This window comes from Molothrus ater, chromosome 3, assembly GCF_012460135.2.
Source record: "Molothrus ater isolate BHLD 08-10-18 breed brown headed cowbird chromosome 3, BPBGC_Mater_1.1, whole genome shotgun sequence".
Taxonomy (NCBI): domain Eukaryota; kingdom Metazoa; phylum Chordata; class Aves; order Passeriformes; family Icteridae; genus Molothrus; species Molothrus ater.
Window position 1 is genome coordinate 32,869,825 of NC_050480.2, and position 18,132 is coordinate 32,887,956.

Below are 18,132 nucleotides of genomic sequence, written 5' to 3' on the forward strand. Positions count from 1 at the left end.
GATTGGCTTATGTTTTAAGAGGTGATAAAAGTTTTGAACAGCTAGTGCAAGGCTTCTTACACCTCAGCAGAGTCACCTGAGCATTTATCACCAATTAACTCCAAGCACAAGTATTTATTTCCTAATCAGTGACCTATGCATGAGACACAATTCTGTGTGAACCTTTCATAATTTTAAACCAGAAATTGCTGTACAGCTCATTGGTTTGGGTTTGGAGCGTTCTTGCAGGCTGAATTGTTTCAGCAGATAAAATAGTGACAGAGGCCTGATTGTGACCCTGCTTAATGAAGACTCTAAATTTGGAGTAACTTTGTCGTTGATGGCTTTAAAATAGTACTAAGGAATGAAGAACAAGAATTATAAAACTATCTGGATCAATGAGGTCAAAACTGAGAGCCTACATAAATAGCAACCTGATAAATATTTCTATTTGTTCTTCTTGATGAGTTTGAGGTTGTTTCAGCTTACTATTTTTGTTTCTCCCACAGAGCTGCTCAGAAATTGAACCTGTCCTCCAAAAAGAAGAAGCACAGGCCTTCTGCATCATCTGTTCCTGAATCTCCTCCCTTCTCTACCTGCTTCAGCAGTATCCTTCAGACTTCCCCACCCCCTGCACCACCATGTTTGTTGAGGGCAGTCAGCAAAGTGAAAGACACTCCTGGTTTGGGCAAGGTAGGCCTTGCAAATATCAGTAAAATACTGATTTTCTTGGGAAAAGATTTTATCCTTGTGAAAAACATTTAGGGAATTGGAAAACCATGACCTTTCTCAGTTGATTTTGCTGTATCTGGTCCCTGAACATACATAAAAAGGCCTAAAAACTTGAGTTAACTAATGCAAGTGAATTTCTAATAATGTTGAGTTAACACAGACAGATGTAGCTGAGCAGCAGTTACACACTTCAAAGCCCAGCTACTCTAATGCACCTGCACTGGGACCACAGTGCTACTAGGTGGAGTTAATGTCCATTCTGCCAGGAGGCAGAATCCATTATCCATTCCAATATCCATTCTGGGTTTCGGGAGTTGGGAGTAGTTGTCTCTGTGGCTGTGTTTAAACTGTATAGTAGTTGCTTACTATGGTTTATTTTGTGGTCCTGATCCCTTTGCTTTCCAGACTGGTGTTTTGCCTGGACACACTGTAATTTGCTTCTGGCTTATGTCTACTGGCTTTCTTCCAGTACATTTACCTGAACAAAACCTATGCTTTTAATGATAGATTGCTCCTTTTTCTTCTGTCATGTTATTTCCTCCCATTCTGCATAATCATTCCCTCTTAAAATGCTGTTTAGGTGCACACTTATGTTGAGGTGGTGGAGGAGGTGGGTATATAGTTTGCTCTTGCTTTGTAGTTTGTCTGAGTGGCCCTTCCCTTTTTTCCTGCTACAATGGGAGAGCCTGGCATATTACATCTGGGAATATGAGCATGCACTTGCTGAGAAAAGCAGTTTGCTTTAATCAAGGTAGTTTTTTATGCAAACATCTGTGTGCTTGGCTTTTCCATATTTCTTGAATACTAAGCAGTGACAATGAATTTGCTGAAAGTTTTTGTTTAGAAGAGAAATTGTAATGTATGATCTAGGACTGCTGAGCACAGGATGGGCTTCAGAACTTTCACTGCTGATTTTGGATACTCACTTTCTTATTTTGCGCAGTTCCAGGGTTTATTTTCAAAGGACAATGGTATTACTTTCATGGTTGGTTTAATGCCTGTTTGAAAAGAGATGCCCTACACATGGGGCTCTCTTCCTTTCCTCTGGCCTGGTAGGTGAGAGGAAATGTAGAAATCTGTCATGATCTTATAAAACTTGAATAGGGATACGTGTTCTGACTTTAGTGGGGGAAAGAGGAGTAAACTTGAACTTGTTCCTTGCTATGGGAAGTTGCTACAGAATAGATTAACAATAGAAACCATCCTCTCAGGAGTCTTACTTTTCTGTGCTTGGGACAGGTTGCATCTGAATAAAAATTCCATTGAGGAATAATCAAGGGTGTTTTCTTGGAAACAGGGGCTCGTCTCCCATCTTGGACTGCATCAGCACTTTTCCTGATCATTATTTTCACATGTCCCAAGGAAAGGATCTACACACTGAGACACGAACATAGCTCTGTCTAAACATTCCAAGCTGGTTTGAGCCTTTCTTGTTCCTCTCACTACTGGTTTGCAGTGGAGAGGGCTTGGGAAGCAGTTTTGCAATATGCCCAAACAGACCTGTGATTTGCTTCTGCAAAACCATGTACAAGAACAGGCTCCAGGCTTTCCAGCTACGTAAATAAAACTGAAATTTTGCAGCTCACATGATTAAGGAGGAATTTATTTTTGTTTCAGACTTACTGTCCCAAAACTATCAGAGCATATAAATAGCTAAGAGGTTTTAACACATTGACACACATGCTTCTTCAAAGCAGTAAATCAAATTAGGTTATTTCATATAATCATACTAGAAAAATTTAATTTTTCTGCATTTCCATTAGCAAAAATATGTCTAACCTGCAGTTTCTGGAAGCCGTTTTCATTTTTCACCTTTTTGGTTTCTTTTAGGAGTCACCTTATAATTATGACCTGAAGCTTGTATACTTTCATCAAAGTTTCCCATCAGTTTGCCTCTGTTCACAATTTTCATTTTAATGTGCCAGATATAGGTGCAAGGCACAATAAGTAAATTAGTTCAGGATAACAGTGTAATTTATCTGTCAGACTGGGAAAACTTTAGATGAGGTAATGGAATTTCCAGCTTATTTGCTTTTAATTTTCCTTGTTTATGTGTTCTGTTTAGTTACATTGGGATATATTTTGATTAGAGTATGTTAAAACCAGTTACTTTTCTCTGCATTTTTTCTCATATAATGTTTTCTGTAAGGGTATAAATTTATAAAATGTGAACCCATGAGGAAGAAGTGGGTTCAGGGAAGCTAAACGTTGTTTTCAATAATTTAGGTTTTTTTCCTGGTTTGTATTTAAATAGAACTTTATGAGCAATCTCAGCATGATAAAACTCTATTTCACTTTGGGTTTGAGTAGGCTGGGCAGTTTCTAATGTGACAATTTGTTACTGAAGTTCTGGTTCACCAGAATTGGAGGGATGGCCATTGCCACGGATTGTGGATTTCTGAAACTCCAGGGCACAGCTGCGCTCAGGCTGCCTGGAAGGCAGGCTCACTGTGAGCCCTGGCACACACACTGGGTGTTACTGGCTTGGTGTCAGCTTGAGATCTGTCAGCTTTCCAGGGGAGCTGGGTATCCAAGATGTGAAGGATAGGAAGTTGGGTCCATCAACACTTAGACTTTCAGGGTAAGTTTAATTTCACAGTTTTCTAAAACGAAATTGCAAGCAAACAGTTGCTATTTTATATTTTCGCTTCTACTAGAAATTTCAAATATTCTCCTTCTCATTGCAAGATTAATGACAATGATTAATTCAAAATTATAGAATTTATATTTAATGTGTAGACATATAATTTTTTTAAAGTTAAAAGAGGAAGATCTGCCTATCACCAACATATTTAAAAGTTAGTAAGCAGTTCATTTAGGATGGATATGGGTAGAACCCCCTACTGAAGCATCTAAACTGATGAAAAGGGTTAGAGAGTATATATTCAGGTTGCATGCTTCATACCTTTTCTTACAAATGCCTTGCAAATCAAAACTCTACCAGCCTGGACTTTGAAAGAAGTATGATTTGAAAACTGAAGTTCAGGTTCACAGAAGCAGGAAATGATATTAATAATGGAATGGTAGGACTCCACAATCAGCATTTTACTTTGATGTTAGATACACCACTGAGCCTAGCAGAAGTACCACATTGTCAAAGAAACAAGTGAAGCCTCAGATTCTTTGTTGCACTAATTTCCAAATAGCTCTTCCTGATGCTAAATACAAAGGTGTGACCCTATTGTAACTATATTAACAGGAGTGCTTTTATGGATCCTAATTTATCTGTGTACTTTGAATTTACATTTGCTAGTAGAGAGGTGATCCTGAGTGGTAGTGTGGTATCCTCATAGTCAGTTCTTGAGAGTTTTCCTTTGAGCTGAGTGCCCAAAGGAAATCCTGTTCCATAAACTGCAACAGTTTGAGCATCATTTCTTCTCTCTCTGCTGTCTTTGAATCCTCATATTCTGAGTAACATATTGCTTTTACTGAATTTTTCCAGAGAGAGAGTGCTACTGTTCTGGATGGCTGCACTGAAGTTTCCCCAAATCTCAGTTTTCTGAAAGATACTTCTTAAATCTGTTGTGTCCCTCCTAACAACAGCCAATAACAGAGCAAAAAGGTGGTCTGTGCAGAAATAATAAATTATTCCATGCCTGCATTAAGATGTAACTGTACTGTAAGGCCATTCTAGTAAGGTTTGCTTAGATTTGCTCCCCAGTCTCCTTCCCTCCGTCCTCCCTCTACACCTCCTCTTCCATTTTCTGTCAAACAGAATCAAAAGTAAACCAACACTTTTGATGAAAATCTGAAATGTTCTTTCTGTGAAAGATGTTGTTTTGCTGAATCTCACATTTGACATGAAAAACAGCTGGAATGAAAAATTTTATGCCAGCCTGAATAAATAGGTTGTTTTCAGGTGGCAGGGGGTTAGGATAAATGGATGTGGTCTCTCTGCTTTCTTTCATTTATTATTTTTCTGTGTGTAGTCTTATAAACCTCTGTCAGTGAGAGATATTTGTTATGTTTGGGCAGAGATTAGTTTACTTTTCCTTATATATATATATATTTGTTGTTGGGTTTTTTTTTGGTGTGGATTTTTGTTATTTGGTACTTCTTAATCTCAAAATAAAATAGCAATGCCTGGGCACTAAAATCATTCTTCTGCACAAGGTTTTTACCTGGGAAAAAGCAAGTCACCACAGAACTTTCTTTGAGTAGTCTTTTTGACCTATTAAAAGAACAACTGTGGTTTGTGATTCTGTTTACTTTTTATTTTTCTGGAGCAGCAGCACTCTTGTTTGCAGGGCCTAGACCTGTTTTGCTAAATTATGTGTAAATTCAGATTAAAAGCCCCCCCTCTGCTTTCTGTCCAGAGCAGTTATAATCTCACTGTAGGAAAAGGAGCAGACAGAGAGACAGGAAGCAAAAAGAAACAATGAGGTTTTATTGGTCATCTTGTTAGTGATGTCCTCAGCCCATCAGCAGTGTAATATTAGATACCTGTTCTCAAGCTGGTGTAGAAGAGGAGATTATTAAGGAGTAAATAATTGATTATGCTGCAGGGGCTCCCAAGGGGCCCTTTCCAAGTGTGTAGGATGGGGTAGGAAGCAGAGCAGAGAGGGGTTTGGGAGTCTGGTGAGTGAATGAGAGATGTGGTAGCTGGTAGCTCATCAAGCACAGGGCTGAGCATGGAGTGAGGCTGGGAGGGGCCCTCAATGGGAACCAAGACACAACCAAATAGCAGGAGTGGCAGCAGGATGTGTGATAGAGACTCCTGAGTCATACACCTTTCTCCCAAGGATCTGTGCCATATAGTAAAGACAATTCAGTTAAAAATAATTTTTCTGTGCCTGGCTGAAGAATCTAATCTTTTGTCACAACACAGTATTTGATTGAATAAGCCCAAAATCTGCTATCTACTTTACACAAGCCTGAAGCTTACCTTTTTCTCACATTGATTTACATAAAACTGTATGAAACATTTTGTCTGACCTGAAAGTGTGTCTACCAAACCAACACAGTATTTGTCAAAAGTAACAGTGAAGAAAGCTCTAATGCACTAGCAGTTCAGGTTTGTGAGTAGATTCACAACTGTGTTTTGGCTGGGACAGAAGCATATGCCAATGCTTTGGGCTCACAAGCTGCTAGCATTTCAGCTGTCCAATGCCTTAAAGTAGTTTGTGTTTACTTTTCACTTAATCAGGCAACAATTATTGTGCTGTCTTTGGCATGCTTTAATCTGAGCTATATAACAACGCAATAAGGGTGTTAATAATGAGTAACTATTGCATTGGCTATGGCTTGTATAAATCATGGTGTGAATAGTTCTTGTCAAAAGATGTTTTCAATAGCCATGTCAACTCTTTGTATCAGTGCAGGGATGTAAAGAAATGTTCTTACACTTACATGATTTGCAAAGTTGATTTGAAGGAAAAAAATGATTCACATCTTGTTTAAGTCCAAAAGGTACAGGAAACCTCCCTTTCTACTATCAGAGTTTTCATTTTAACATGCTGGTTGATGGATGTCAGGATTTTTTTTGTCTACATTACAGTTGTCATACAGTTTTGTCTACATTTTTGTCATACATTGAGTGGGAGTTTATGAAAACTTGTGCTATGGTCAGCAAAAAACCCCAGCCCAACTTGCAAAATATGTTCTGTATTTCACTTCCCTGCCAGCCATCTTTAAGGCATTGCCAGAAAGAATGAGAAGAAGTTTTTTTCCTTTGTAAAGCAGACATCCTTCCTTTGTAAAGCTTCATCCTTCAGGCATATAGGGGCAAAAGTTAACGCATAGATGACAAAAGTGATTTTAAACCTTCTATCAGAGAAAACAATTTCTGAGATGAGAGCTGTTTTTTTCCCCCCCAAAGTTACCATGGCTACTGAAAGGTGAGAGGATGATCCCTTGAGGCATTTAAAGGAGACATATGTGTTCATCTTTGTTGTCAACATGATTGTTGTACAAATTAGTTAGTTCCACTTGGAATGAGATCCAGGTGGCCTTTTGCCCTCCAGTCAGACTTGCTCAGAACTGTGTTTCTCCTCACAAAATGTACTGGTTGGACCTGGTGGAAGCTTTTGTGCACTTTGTCTACATTCCTGCTAGATGGGATTTTCTAGGAGGAGTTTTAAGATCAAGCTGCTTTAAGTAAAAGGTGAAGTTATTAGAATCTAGAAGAATTGCTGTTAACAAAAATCTCTTACGTTTGTCAATAATGTTTTTAATGAACACTTAGTGTGCCTTTCTCTAAAGTAAAGCTTGTTCTGGATTTGGAAGTACCAACCCAGGCATGCCAGAAGCCTGTCAGATTGCATTTTGGTTGACTTGGAGGTTTAAAGTGCATTTTAACGTGTATTTTAAATAAATTTATATGCAGTCATGTTTTCTGTGATTTAAAGGACCGCTGTAACTGCTGTTTCTTTGCTTTGTGAAGCTTCTAGAAGCTGCTACTTCAAGGAAACTGGGAGCATTGGATGGGCTTCACTAATGTAGGCACCTATCTTTCTCTTAATTCCTTTGTCTCTGCTGATTTTCCATTTAAAAAAAAAGCCATCTTTCAAACTAGCAGACATCTTCCTCTTCACTGGTGGGGAGGGTGGTGTGAAAACTGCAGCAGAGAAAATGACGTTTTCTATAGAGAAACTTAGTCCTTAAGTGAAACTCTTTGCTTTGGGAGAAAAAAGATCTCTTTCTCTATATATCACAGAGAAAAACTTGTATCCTAATCTGAGTACCAGATATTAGTGATGGCACATATGGACAAGAGACTGTTGCTCATTAAATTCCTATTTTTTTCCTCAAAAACTACTGAAATGTCTGTCCCTATAGTGACATCTTCCTAGATGTATTCAGAAATTGTACTGATGAGCTTGTGAGCACAAGAGGTGGCTGGAGGAGATTTCCAGGTGGAATTGGACTGGACAGAAAAAATATGAAACCTCAATTCACTTTGATGGCATTTTTTATTTATGTGTTAGAAGAACCATTCTTTTCTGCATTTCTTTTATAGTACATTTCACCTGGGAAAAGAGCTCCAAAGTCTAGTTTTGTATTGTTTACCTTGGTCTGTTTTGATGAATTTTTCTGTAAACACTGGTGAACAAAAGGAAAATTAGCTTGCTCAAAATGCTTCAGGTTGGTGGTACTAGGTTTTATACGTTTCTAAGTAACTTTATTTATCCAGCACCCTCTGCATTGTCATATGATTTTATGCCCAGCAATCTATAAGTTTTATGCCAGTTGACTGCTTTCTTGCTTCAAGTCACTTAGTGGCAGGAATGACCATGATTTGTGGGCTTCTACTTGGCTATGGGCCTTATACACAAAGCTCACATTGGTCAATGATGGTTGATAACCTAATGAAGATACAGAAACATTTACTCTTGCCCATCTTGTAAGTAAAGTTTCAAAGTATTCTCATATTATTGAAATAGTATGACAATACAGCGGTCACATATTTTAAAGTCTCTTAAACTTTGAAGGACATGCAATTTGAATGAAAATTACTGTATTTTTCTAGGATATAAACCCATTGCTTTTAATACTGGTCTTCTCCAAGTTTTTCTGAGATACTGTATTTTTATTTACTTTGCTTTTTAATTTAGGTGGTACTGCTGGTTGATATTTTGGAGCATTTTGATAGTTCTGGTTAATAACTTCCATTTCTTTTTTAAGGCTTTCACTGGTACTTCCCAAAATTGCCCCTTCTTCCCTGCCCTCTCCTCTGCATCTCACCTCGTTAAATTGATTTGTAAATTCATGACGAAGAGATTAATATAAATTAGTAAAGTCAAGATGACAGAATTGAAAATTTCATGAGTATTTCTCATGATCAATGCTGAAGAAGGAGTTTAAATAGTGGATCATTTGCTAAATGTGGGACTGTGGTTAGTTTTCTGAGATGTTAGGCAAGTAACAGGCACTGAACTTTGAGCAGTCAGCTGTAGACCTTATTACAATTCTTTTTTCTTTAAAATTCCCTAAAGCTCTTCTCCTCCCAGCCTTTTTCTTTTGTGTTTGACTCCTCTCAGCACGTGTCGGAGAGCAGTGGTGCGGGCGGGATGGTGACACTGCAGGAGGCTCTGCTGTAACATCATGGGCTAATGATCTGTCTGAGCCTCTTGGTTCAACTGCAAGGTCGTTCTGTTTTTTCTTTTCTAAGGGTCTGGGCCTTACCTCATTTCTCTGGTACAACATTGACTTCAATAGATAACTAGCTCAGCTGAGTAAGAGCCAACGTGAACTGCATTTTAATACAGAGAATACCATTAAAATGTATCTCCTTTTATTCTTGGTCTCCCCATTTTTTGCCTTTTCCTTCAGGATTCTAATCTGTTTTTGGGAATATCTCTCTATGTCATTTATCCATTTTTTGTGCTGTTTTGAGGAACATGTATCTCCATGTTTCAAGTAATTGTATTCCTATGTTTTCCTTCATGCTTTAGTGCCACCATTATTGCCACCTTAGGATGTAATTCATGTTGCTAGGTGATCACTACCCTTCTGATCTGCTTAGGTGATCACTACCCTTCTGATCCTGGCTATTCAAATGTATTCCTGTCATGGAGAAATGGAGAGAATTGGGCTGACTTGCCTACCAGATGTACCTCTCTTTTTCAGTTGATCACATAGACAGCTGCCTTAGAATGAGATATCTGTGTTTTGGCTGGCTCAAGTAGAGGTGAAATTAATCTCTGAGCAGGAACAGAAGCTCTTTTTGTGTTCTGCTCAGAACCTTTAATAGAAAACCAGCTGCTGTGAGATACAAATAACAAGGTGCTTGCAGAAAGTTCTAGGGATATTGACCTCTTCTCAGATGGAAGTCTGCATCCTCTGCTTTTCACTGTACAGCACCCAGCTCTGGCTGAGCAGATCTGCATGCAACTGAGCAGGTTGCATAAAGCAGACAGACCTTTGTGGAAAAGGACCAAGAAGACATTTTCCACATTTGGCCTTTTGGCAAATCGAACCAAATGCAACTGCTCTTTATGGAGTAAAGGACTGGAGATGTTCAGTTGTACTTCTGTCAGGGTGGCTCTGTAAAGATGATCATAATGCGCTCACCTGTTAGATTGCAGCCTCTGGCCATTGGATGGCCAGATTTTCATTGCTGTCATGTGACCTATAAATCACTTCCAGGGGAAACTCCTTCCTGGAAGTGTAGGCAGCATGGCTTGGGGTTTGGAAACATTTCATTAGTGTATGTGGATTCCTGATAACCACATGCCATTTTGTTTTACAAATGTATATAGACTTTCTTTTCTGTATTGTTCCCAAAGTGATTAGCAGTTAAATTATCTTTCATTGGATAGTGAGATATGAAATACCAGATATGAAAATACTTCAACAAAACAGTTCCTGTTTTTCATTAAGAAAGAATCTTTCTATATAGTAAAGGAAAAAAAAAGTTTGATGAAATCATTGACCTGTTTGATATGACAAATCAGGAGTTATGCCCATACATTTTTAAGGCCTGTGAGGCCCAAAACCTCTCCTGTAACACTCAGAAGTGAGAAATTGAGTGGATGCACCTGTGGTGGTTGTGGATGAACAGGTGTTTGTGTAATTCTCACTATACATGAGGTGTGTATATTTGCATCTATAAACTTATAAGTGGGTGTATTCATCTCCTCTTCCTCACCAGTGCAGTGGAAATATAGAGGAAAAAGCTGTGTATGGACATTTTGAGGAAGTTATCTGAAAAAAATTGTAAGGCTAACTTGTAAACTAGCTTTTTTTTTTTTATAAATGAGCAGATTTTTTTTAAAGACAAGTCAACATTCCCTTAAGATATTGCCATTAAATTCACAGATTTTAATCCAGACTAATATCCTTTTTCTTGCTTAGTTCAATCTTACAATACAATACATTACAATACATTATCTTTTTTTCTCCTATGTGGTGATTGAAAATGCTTATACAAATAGTAGCATTTTACATAAAATTCTCTAGATGTGTGTGAGGCTCTGTTGTGTTTCTGTCGATCCCAACAGCTTTCACCCCTATTAATTGCTGCTGGATTTTTCCACAGATCTGTTCAATTTACAGTGCCTATACTGAAGGAGAGACAGAAAAAGATGTGTTGGAAAAATGGGATGTGTATTAAAATGTCAGGAGGAAAGCTGTACAATAACCTTTACAGCATCACATACACCAGAGCAGAAACACAGATGTGGGAAACCTTAAAAATTGTTGATCCTTTCTTTCCTGCCCCCTTTTTCCCCACCAAAAAAGTATGACATATGTACTTCAAACCATATGGTGTGAGAGCAGTTATCTTTGTTTTAATGTCTTGCCCCTTCTTTCCAACATTTGGTATTACTGGAGTTTTCCTCCAAATACAAATCTTGATTTGCAATAGAAATAGATTCTTGACTAGCTTGGCTGCAGCACCTGAGCCCAGATTCTGGAAGCAGCATGACTAGAAAAGCTGCCCTCCCTTCCCTATCCACTCCTACTAAAATACCTGAAATATTGCCCATGGTCAGCTCTGAGGAGCCGTGGTGAGGTTGTGCTGGCACGAGCTCCAACAGAGGCATCTGGGGCACATCTCTCCTGGCCCCACAGAAGGAGAAGGCATTGCTCTGACTGATAACAGTGTGAGCACATGTGGGGAGCACAGGGAGGCCCAGGCTGCCCTGGGGAAATAGAATAACAACTCAGGGGAGGAAACGGGATCCCCCCAGGGCCTCCTAGTCTGTGAGCAGAGGGAATCATGAATCCCCTCAGATTGGAAGGAGTTATTAGTCACAAAGACTATTATGCTGTGCGAGGCATTGCTGAAACAGAACTCCACCAGCCTATTTCCTATCTTATCAGGGTATATTAATAATGCAGTAGTAATATAGAAGTACAAATTAAAAATAACTGGATGGGCAGATAAGCAGAGTTCTTGAGATTAAGGGTATTGGGATTTGATTCAAACAGTTAATTGCAGAGTAGGACATAGAGGGAAATTTGCCTTTATTATTTTCTTATTATTCATTTCATCTCTGAGAGCATTATTTCTGGGGCTTTACATAGACACTAATAGGCAGAATATTTCCTCAAGAATTCAGACTATTCTTTTTTTATCTCCAAAGGAATGAAGTACCTTTTGCTAATGCATCTAATTCAGTAGGGATTAATAATGCTGAATAAGAAGAGTATTCTGGTTATTAGCCTTCCTCTACAAAAATCTCTTATCATTTTCTCCTCCCACTCCCATACCACAGTATGGGCAGACAAGACACTACAAGTGTCAGATATTCAGGCTTCGGGACAAATGGATGCAATTGTTCCCCAGAGGTTTGTGAGCTCCTTCTGGGTTGCAGTGGCATGAAATCCCTAGAGTCCCTGAATTTCTTGAGATGTAATAGTTGATCGGGCAAAGAGAATGTAAGTATCTGGTTCTCTGGCACTGGATGATTGTGCTACCCCCACAGTCATGTTTTGTACTACCTGCACCTGTTAGGGCTCTATCTAGATTTTGAGGCCTCTGCATGATTCTTTTCCACAGAATTAAAATAATGACTCAGAACTATACTTTGGTCCATTGCTGGGTACCAAAATGTGCCTTATGTAGGGCATAGACTGCTGTCACTTTGATTTCAAGTCCTATTTGCTAAGCAATTGTCAGGACACTAAATCCTGCTCTCAGTGAAATAGTACTGAAGCTAGTGCAATGCACAGTCATTTCACACAGCTGCATCCGAGCAACACTGGCCCACTGAGAGATAAACCTATCAAGGGAGGACCATTTGATTGAACACCCGATACACTGGTGGAGCAGCAGCTTAGCAAAGAACTGCACCCTCAGAGAACAACTATTTTCCCCCCCTCTTATTGTTGAGCTTGTTCCTGTGAAATAGAAGACTGTTCACCAAAATCTCTGTCCCCCTTGGAAATCTTTAACACTACACTACTAAGTAAACGTGTCTGTTACTTAGTCCAGGATTAAATGACCTGGCAAGAAGAATAAAGCAGAAGTGTTGCATGGTAACAGCTGCACTGAAAGCATGAGTCTGCTGGATGATTAAAGAACAATGAATAAATGAATTATAATTTTATCATTTGTATGGATCATGACCGACTGAATGTTTGGAAGGGAGCGTGTGCCCTTGGGCTGGAAGACCACCACTGAGGAATGTGTCAACTTGGAAAAGCAGTCTGTGTGTGGGTGGGCATGGGTGTATGAAATCTTACTGGCTGCATAGTTGGATCCGCCCGTGTAACCTCATAAGAGAGCAAATCAAGGAAATAAAGTTAGTGTGGCATCCAATACTGACTTGTGCTTTCTCAGTCACCACAAATGGTGTCTTGTGTGACTGCCTGGAATCTGATGGTGACTCTCTAATGTGACGGTGAAACTAAGTGTCCACAGCCTTCAATCAGAAGGCCAACCACCCCTGTTGAACAGGAGAGTTGTGGGGTCAGAGCAGGGAATATGGGGCAGTCTGCCTTGCAAGAACATAAGCTTTATCTATTTTGCAATGGCTTTTGCATGCTTCTTGCTCTAAACTTTTGGATGCTAAAATTATTCAGCTGGTCATGATCTGTAGAAAAGATGCAATAATAATCAATTTAGTCATTTTTCTTTAATGATCCAGCAGACCTATGCTTCAGTCCAGCTGCTCCACACTGTAGTTATTTGCCCTTGACACCTTAATCCTTAGAATACTGCTGCCCATCCGTGCCCCTTGATCATCTCCTTGGAGGAGTGTTTGCGTTGTCCTCCTTACTGGCTGAGAAAAATGCACACAGCCTTACATTGCAACATGCTTACTTGTTTTGATGTAAATTATTTTGGTCCAGTTTTGTAATGGCTGTTCAAAACTCCAGCTGATAAAAAACTCTAACTGTGAACAGTCAAGAACTTGTAATTAATTTTATTTTGATACTTTCTGGAGACTTGACCTTTCATACTTCAAAATGAGCTGTGTTTTAGTAAATTGCAGAAATGCAACAAATAACTATGATCTGAATCAGAAGATGAATTGAGTATTTGTCATGTAAATGTTACCTTCTGAAGTGAATTTCTTCAGAACTAGATATCAATACAGATTTTTGAATAAAAGGCAAAAGGATGTAAAGCTCTGTAAGGTTGACTGCTTTGAGAAACTCTATGAACCAAATATAGCTATGACTCTTACAAGCAGAAGGAAAATACTGCTTCATGAATACTGCTTTTCTGCTGCTGGGATTTCAAGAATGGAAGTATAAATTGCACCTTGTTTTTGTTTTGCTCTGCAAGCTTAGGAAAATTGCAGATGTGCTGCCCTTGTTTCCACCCAAGACCACCACTCATGAGAGCAACATGTGTGGTGACTGGAGTTTAAGGATTATTTAGGACATCAGTTGCTGCACAGTGGCAAAAGTCCCTCTGGAAACTGCTTGTTACTCTGTGAGAATATACAGGAATTCTGTTCTTTCTCTTCTCAGAGGGATGCTATGCTGGAGAAATCAAAGTTTGAAAGAGGCTATGGGAGCCTGTTTCATTTTAATGTTTCTTATTGTATCCCAAAATGGAAACAGAATGGAGAGATAGTTTATTAAAAGAAGATTTTTAACACCTGATATTTTCAAAATTCAGACAGGTAGAGATTCAGAACCATGGAGGGAAGGTTGTTGGTGGTCTCCCAGTGAATAGACAAATAGATCAGGAAAACCAGTATGCGAGTTAGCAGTCTTGACTGAGAGCCCAAGATTAAACTGGCACTCAAAATAAACAATTCTTTTGCCCCTTGAAATGGCCCTAGTCAAATACAGCTGAGGTATTCTAATAGGTAAAATGATCTGGATATGGTTGATGCTGTACCTGGTCTGTTTAGAGAACAGAATTGTCAACATGGCAACTTCCTAGTTTTTAAGTCACTTCATTAAAAAAACCCCAACAAACTAAAAAACCCCCCAAATAAATCTTCATTTATGCATGTTGGGCAGATTGACCCAGCAATCATAGCTTCAGTTCACATCCCAGCCTGTGCATGCAAAAGTCAAAGAAAAACACCTCTGTCATGTAGTGATGCCTTTTAACTCGCACAAACCAAATAGCTGCCAGAGATCACATCACTTCCAAGAGTGTGCAGGACAAGGTGGAAGGTTGAGGAGGATTGTAGACTGGCAAGAAGAGCTTCATATTAAGTGAGATGTTAATTTGCATTTGATGCTATTGAGCTTGAAAATAAGGGCTGTTGTAACCCCATAATATAAAAATGCTTTTGCTTGTGCTTCTTTCCTCCCATAAGGAAGCCAATTTGTCTCTGTGTTACTGAACTTAGAGATAAGACAGATAAGGAGAAGTGAATCTTCCTGTCAATTCAGACTGAAAAAATCCCCAGCTTTACTCCTACTTCCATCTTGACATGCCTTTGTCATTATGGTTCAGATCTGGTCCCTTTGAAGAATTTCTTTTGAGCAGATGTTAAAGTGTCAGAAAAGATTGAAGGAAGACAAGTAAGAATGAACTGGAGATTCTTAGACCTTGCCTGACTGAGAGCTTTGCTTTCACAGAAAATACACAATGTGGTAGATAAATCATTATTGCAGATGAAGCAACAACTTATTTGCTGTTGTGTAAATTGCTATATTTAGTCAGTTATACTCATCTGACCCTTATACCTGTGGATCTGTAAGGATGTTACTTGTAATTCATGGGTTTTCTTTCCTTTGGATTGCCAGTACAAGCAGTTGGACAATGCTAAAAGAATTTAACTGATAATGGGAAGGTAGTGTAATTTCATGTAAATCAGATACAGAATGCAGTTCAGAGATTAAGGTAGTGTATTGTGATTATGAAGAGTTCCTTGGAATTAATTCTTCCTTTTCTTTGGCCATGTGAGTTTTTTCCTCTGTATTTAATAGAGTGGATGAGGATGTGCAGAGGGCAGATAGGCTAAACAAAGGAGACTGATCACAGCAGTATCAAAAATGTAAATGGAGATGCACAGGGACCAGTATGCTGTGCTCATCTTCTTTCTTTTGTTGTTGTTCTTAGCTACTTCATATCAAAAATACACAATTTTAAATGTTTTTATTTTCTTTTGTTTGGTCACAGAGAGGTTACAAGGATGCTTCTGATGTATTTACATTGATTCTCCTTTAAGCCTCTGAATATTGTTCTCACAGGACGTTCGTTGCTCTATGCTTCTGCCAGACAAAGAGAAATAATTTCCAGCTGAAAGATTAGGTGCTTCTAAGGTCTAGCCTTTTAGAATTGTGTCTGCAGTCAGAAAGACTAATTGTCCAGATGATAGACATGCATGGTTGACTTTCCTCTTTATGCAGCCTAGATTGAGACACGATGAGCCAGAGCATGCTGCTGGCCTTTGCAATGGATAATTTTGTTAGAACAATGTCCTTTGGGAAAGGCTTTTATATGGCAAGGATGACAAGTGTGGCAAATTGCTTACAAACCCCAGACCTAGAGGCTTCTCTTTCTGAAAGCTGCCAGCCCACAGTACAGCAGTGCTACTGCTGGCAGTGCTTCCAGCAGAAGCTGGAATTCCATATCTGTTTATGCTGTTGTAAAAACTGTCACTTTCTTTTCCCTAAAATTTTTGTGCATTTTCTCAGAATACTTGTTTTCACAGGTCCAACAGGTTTGTGAGGCCCAGAGTACACAGAACCAGAGCAGGATCAAATATAGATTGCTTGTCCTCACACCAGTAACAAGAGAAGTGATCACCTCCTGATGGAGTGAAATAGGTTATTATCTTCTTTCCATTCCATTTCTGATATACAAATTTTGCCTGCAGCTTCCTGCCATATTTTTTTTTTGCTTTTCATATTTTCTGTTTCTTCTTTTGACTGACATCAGCTGCCAAATTCTGTCCCATTGCATTTCTTACACACTTCACAGTAGTTGCACCAGTGTGTATTTTGAGGTGAGCTGGTTTTCTGATCTGTGTATCTTCTGAGGTGTTTGACAGTGAAGGGCTCTTGTTCTAATTGCTTACAGTCTCATGAGCAGAAATAGTCTCTGCAGTGAAATGAAGAGGCAGGGCATCATTACCACAATGGGTGAGAGATCTGAAAGGATTTATAGTCTAATTTTAGTTCATTAATGACTTTGATACCTAACTCTTCCAGCCTGCCCTTTTCACTAACTGTATCTAGTTTTCTGGACTGCAATACCATTCCTACACTGCAGAATTCAGCTCCTCACTGCAGCTTGCCCCTCATTGCCTTATGCCTTTGCTTCCAAAATATGACCTATTTTAACTACTCCCACATTTTCATCCTCCAACATTCATCTCAGGGCTGCCTTCCCTGTTGGCTCCTTTTTTTGGAATCTGACTTTTCCTTTTACACCAGTCTGTGTCTTCACTCCCATGAGCTTCCCCCAGCAGTCCTATCAACCATACTCTAATAAAAGTACAGGAAGATGCCTGAAACACAGCTGAAGACAAGACTGAGTAGACTGGGGAAAGTTCTGTGAGGTCAGCTCTGCCGATCTGCTGAAGATCTAGTTATGTCTTGCACCTGATGCATCATGTCTAATTTTTTTTAAAGATGGAAAAAGTAGAATTTAGTTTCACTCTGGTTATGTGAAGAGGCATACAAAAGAACTGTAATTGGTGCAGATGCCATTACTGCAATATCAAATGTCTGTATTAGCTGGTATTTGAGATGCTGCTTGCCAGAAACAGCATCTTAACAGAATTACCATAGACAGAACCTTCCCTCCTGCTCAGATAATGCTGCTGTTCATAGTGTGGGCCAGGGTGGTGCTACCAGCTCCCCATTACCCTCCCTTCCTGACCTTTCTCTGGTGCCTTCTAACATGAGGATATGCTACTATTTCTCCCATAATGCTTTTTATTTCTGCTGATGCCATGAGCTTTATTGTGCCTTTAGGAAGTATTTGTATGTTATGAATTATACTTTACTCCTATGCTGGTTTCTCTTTTCATAAACAAGTCTTCTAAAAATCTCTGCATTGGGCAGTTACATATAAATTTGATCCTTTTGTTTTCTTCAGAGGGAGGATAAGGTAAATGATGGATTGCATTAATAAAAAAATGTATATTGCTGCATGTAAACCGGTCCCTTATGGTATAGTATACCTCTCTTCTGTCTGGATCAACAATGTGTTGAACAAGGCATTCATTTAGAAAAGGGGAAAAATACCACCTAGCCTGAAAGCTCAAGTATAGAGTTAGTACTAACTAAGGGTTAGCAAAACATACAAGCACTCCTTTGTCTAAAAAGTGTTCCAAGGAGAAAAGGCCAGAAACAACCCACCTGGAATGTGGAAACTTTGGGACCATAAATGAAGAACCCCTTTTTCATTTTAACAAAGAGTGTGGCTGGAGGTGTGCTCATTATTTTTTAGTATGCTTGCCTGGAAAGCAACTTAAAAGGTGAACAGGCTGTTCTGGCTTATGCATACAGTGGGACATGACAGAGTTCTCATGCTTTCCTGTTAAATATAACCATAGGTGTTGTGCCAGGATGCATCCTAGTAATCCTAGAGCAATCCCAGGCAAATCT

The 18,132-nt window shown here is 39.1% G+C and overlaps 1 protein-coding gene across 1 annotated transcript in view; it reads left to right on the plus strand.

The window, feature by feature from the left end:
- Window positions 1-18,132, plus strand: part of KIF26B (kinesin family member 26B) — a 277,053-nt gene that overhangs the window by 170,088 nt on the left and 88,833 nt on the right. Inside the window, 1 exon segment of the mRNA XM_036380967.1 lies at window positions 489-672. Coding sequence (XP_036236860.1) covers window positions 489-672 — 184 coding nt within the window.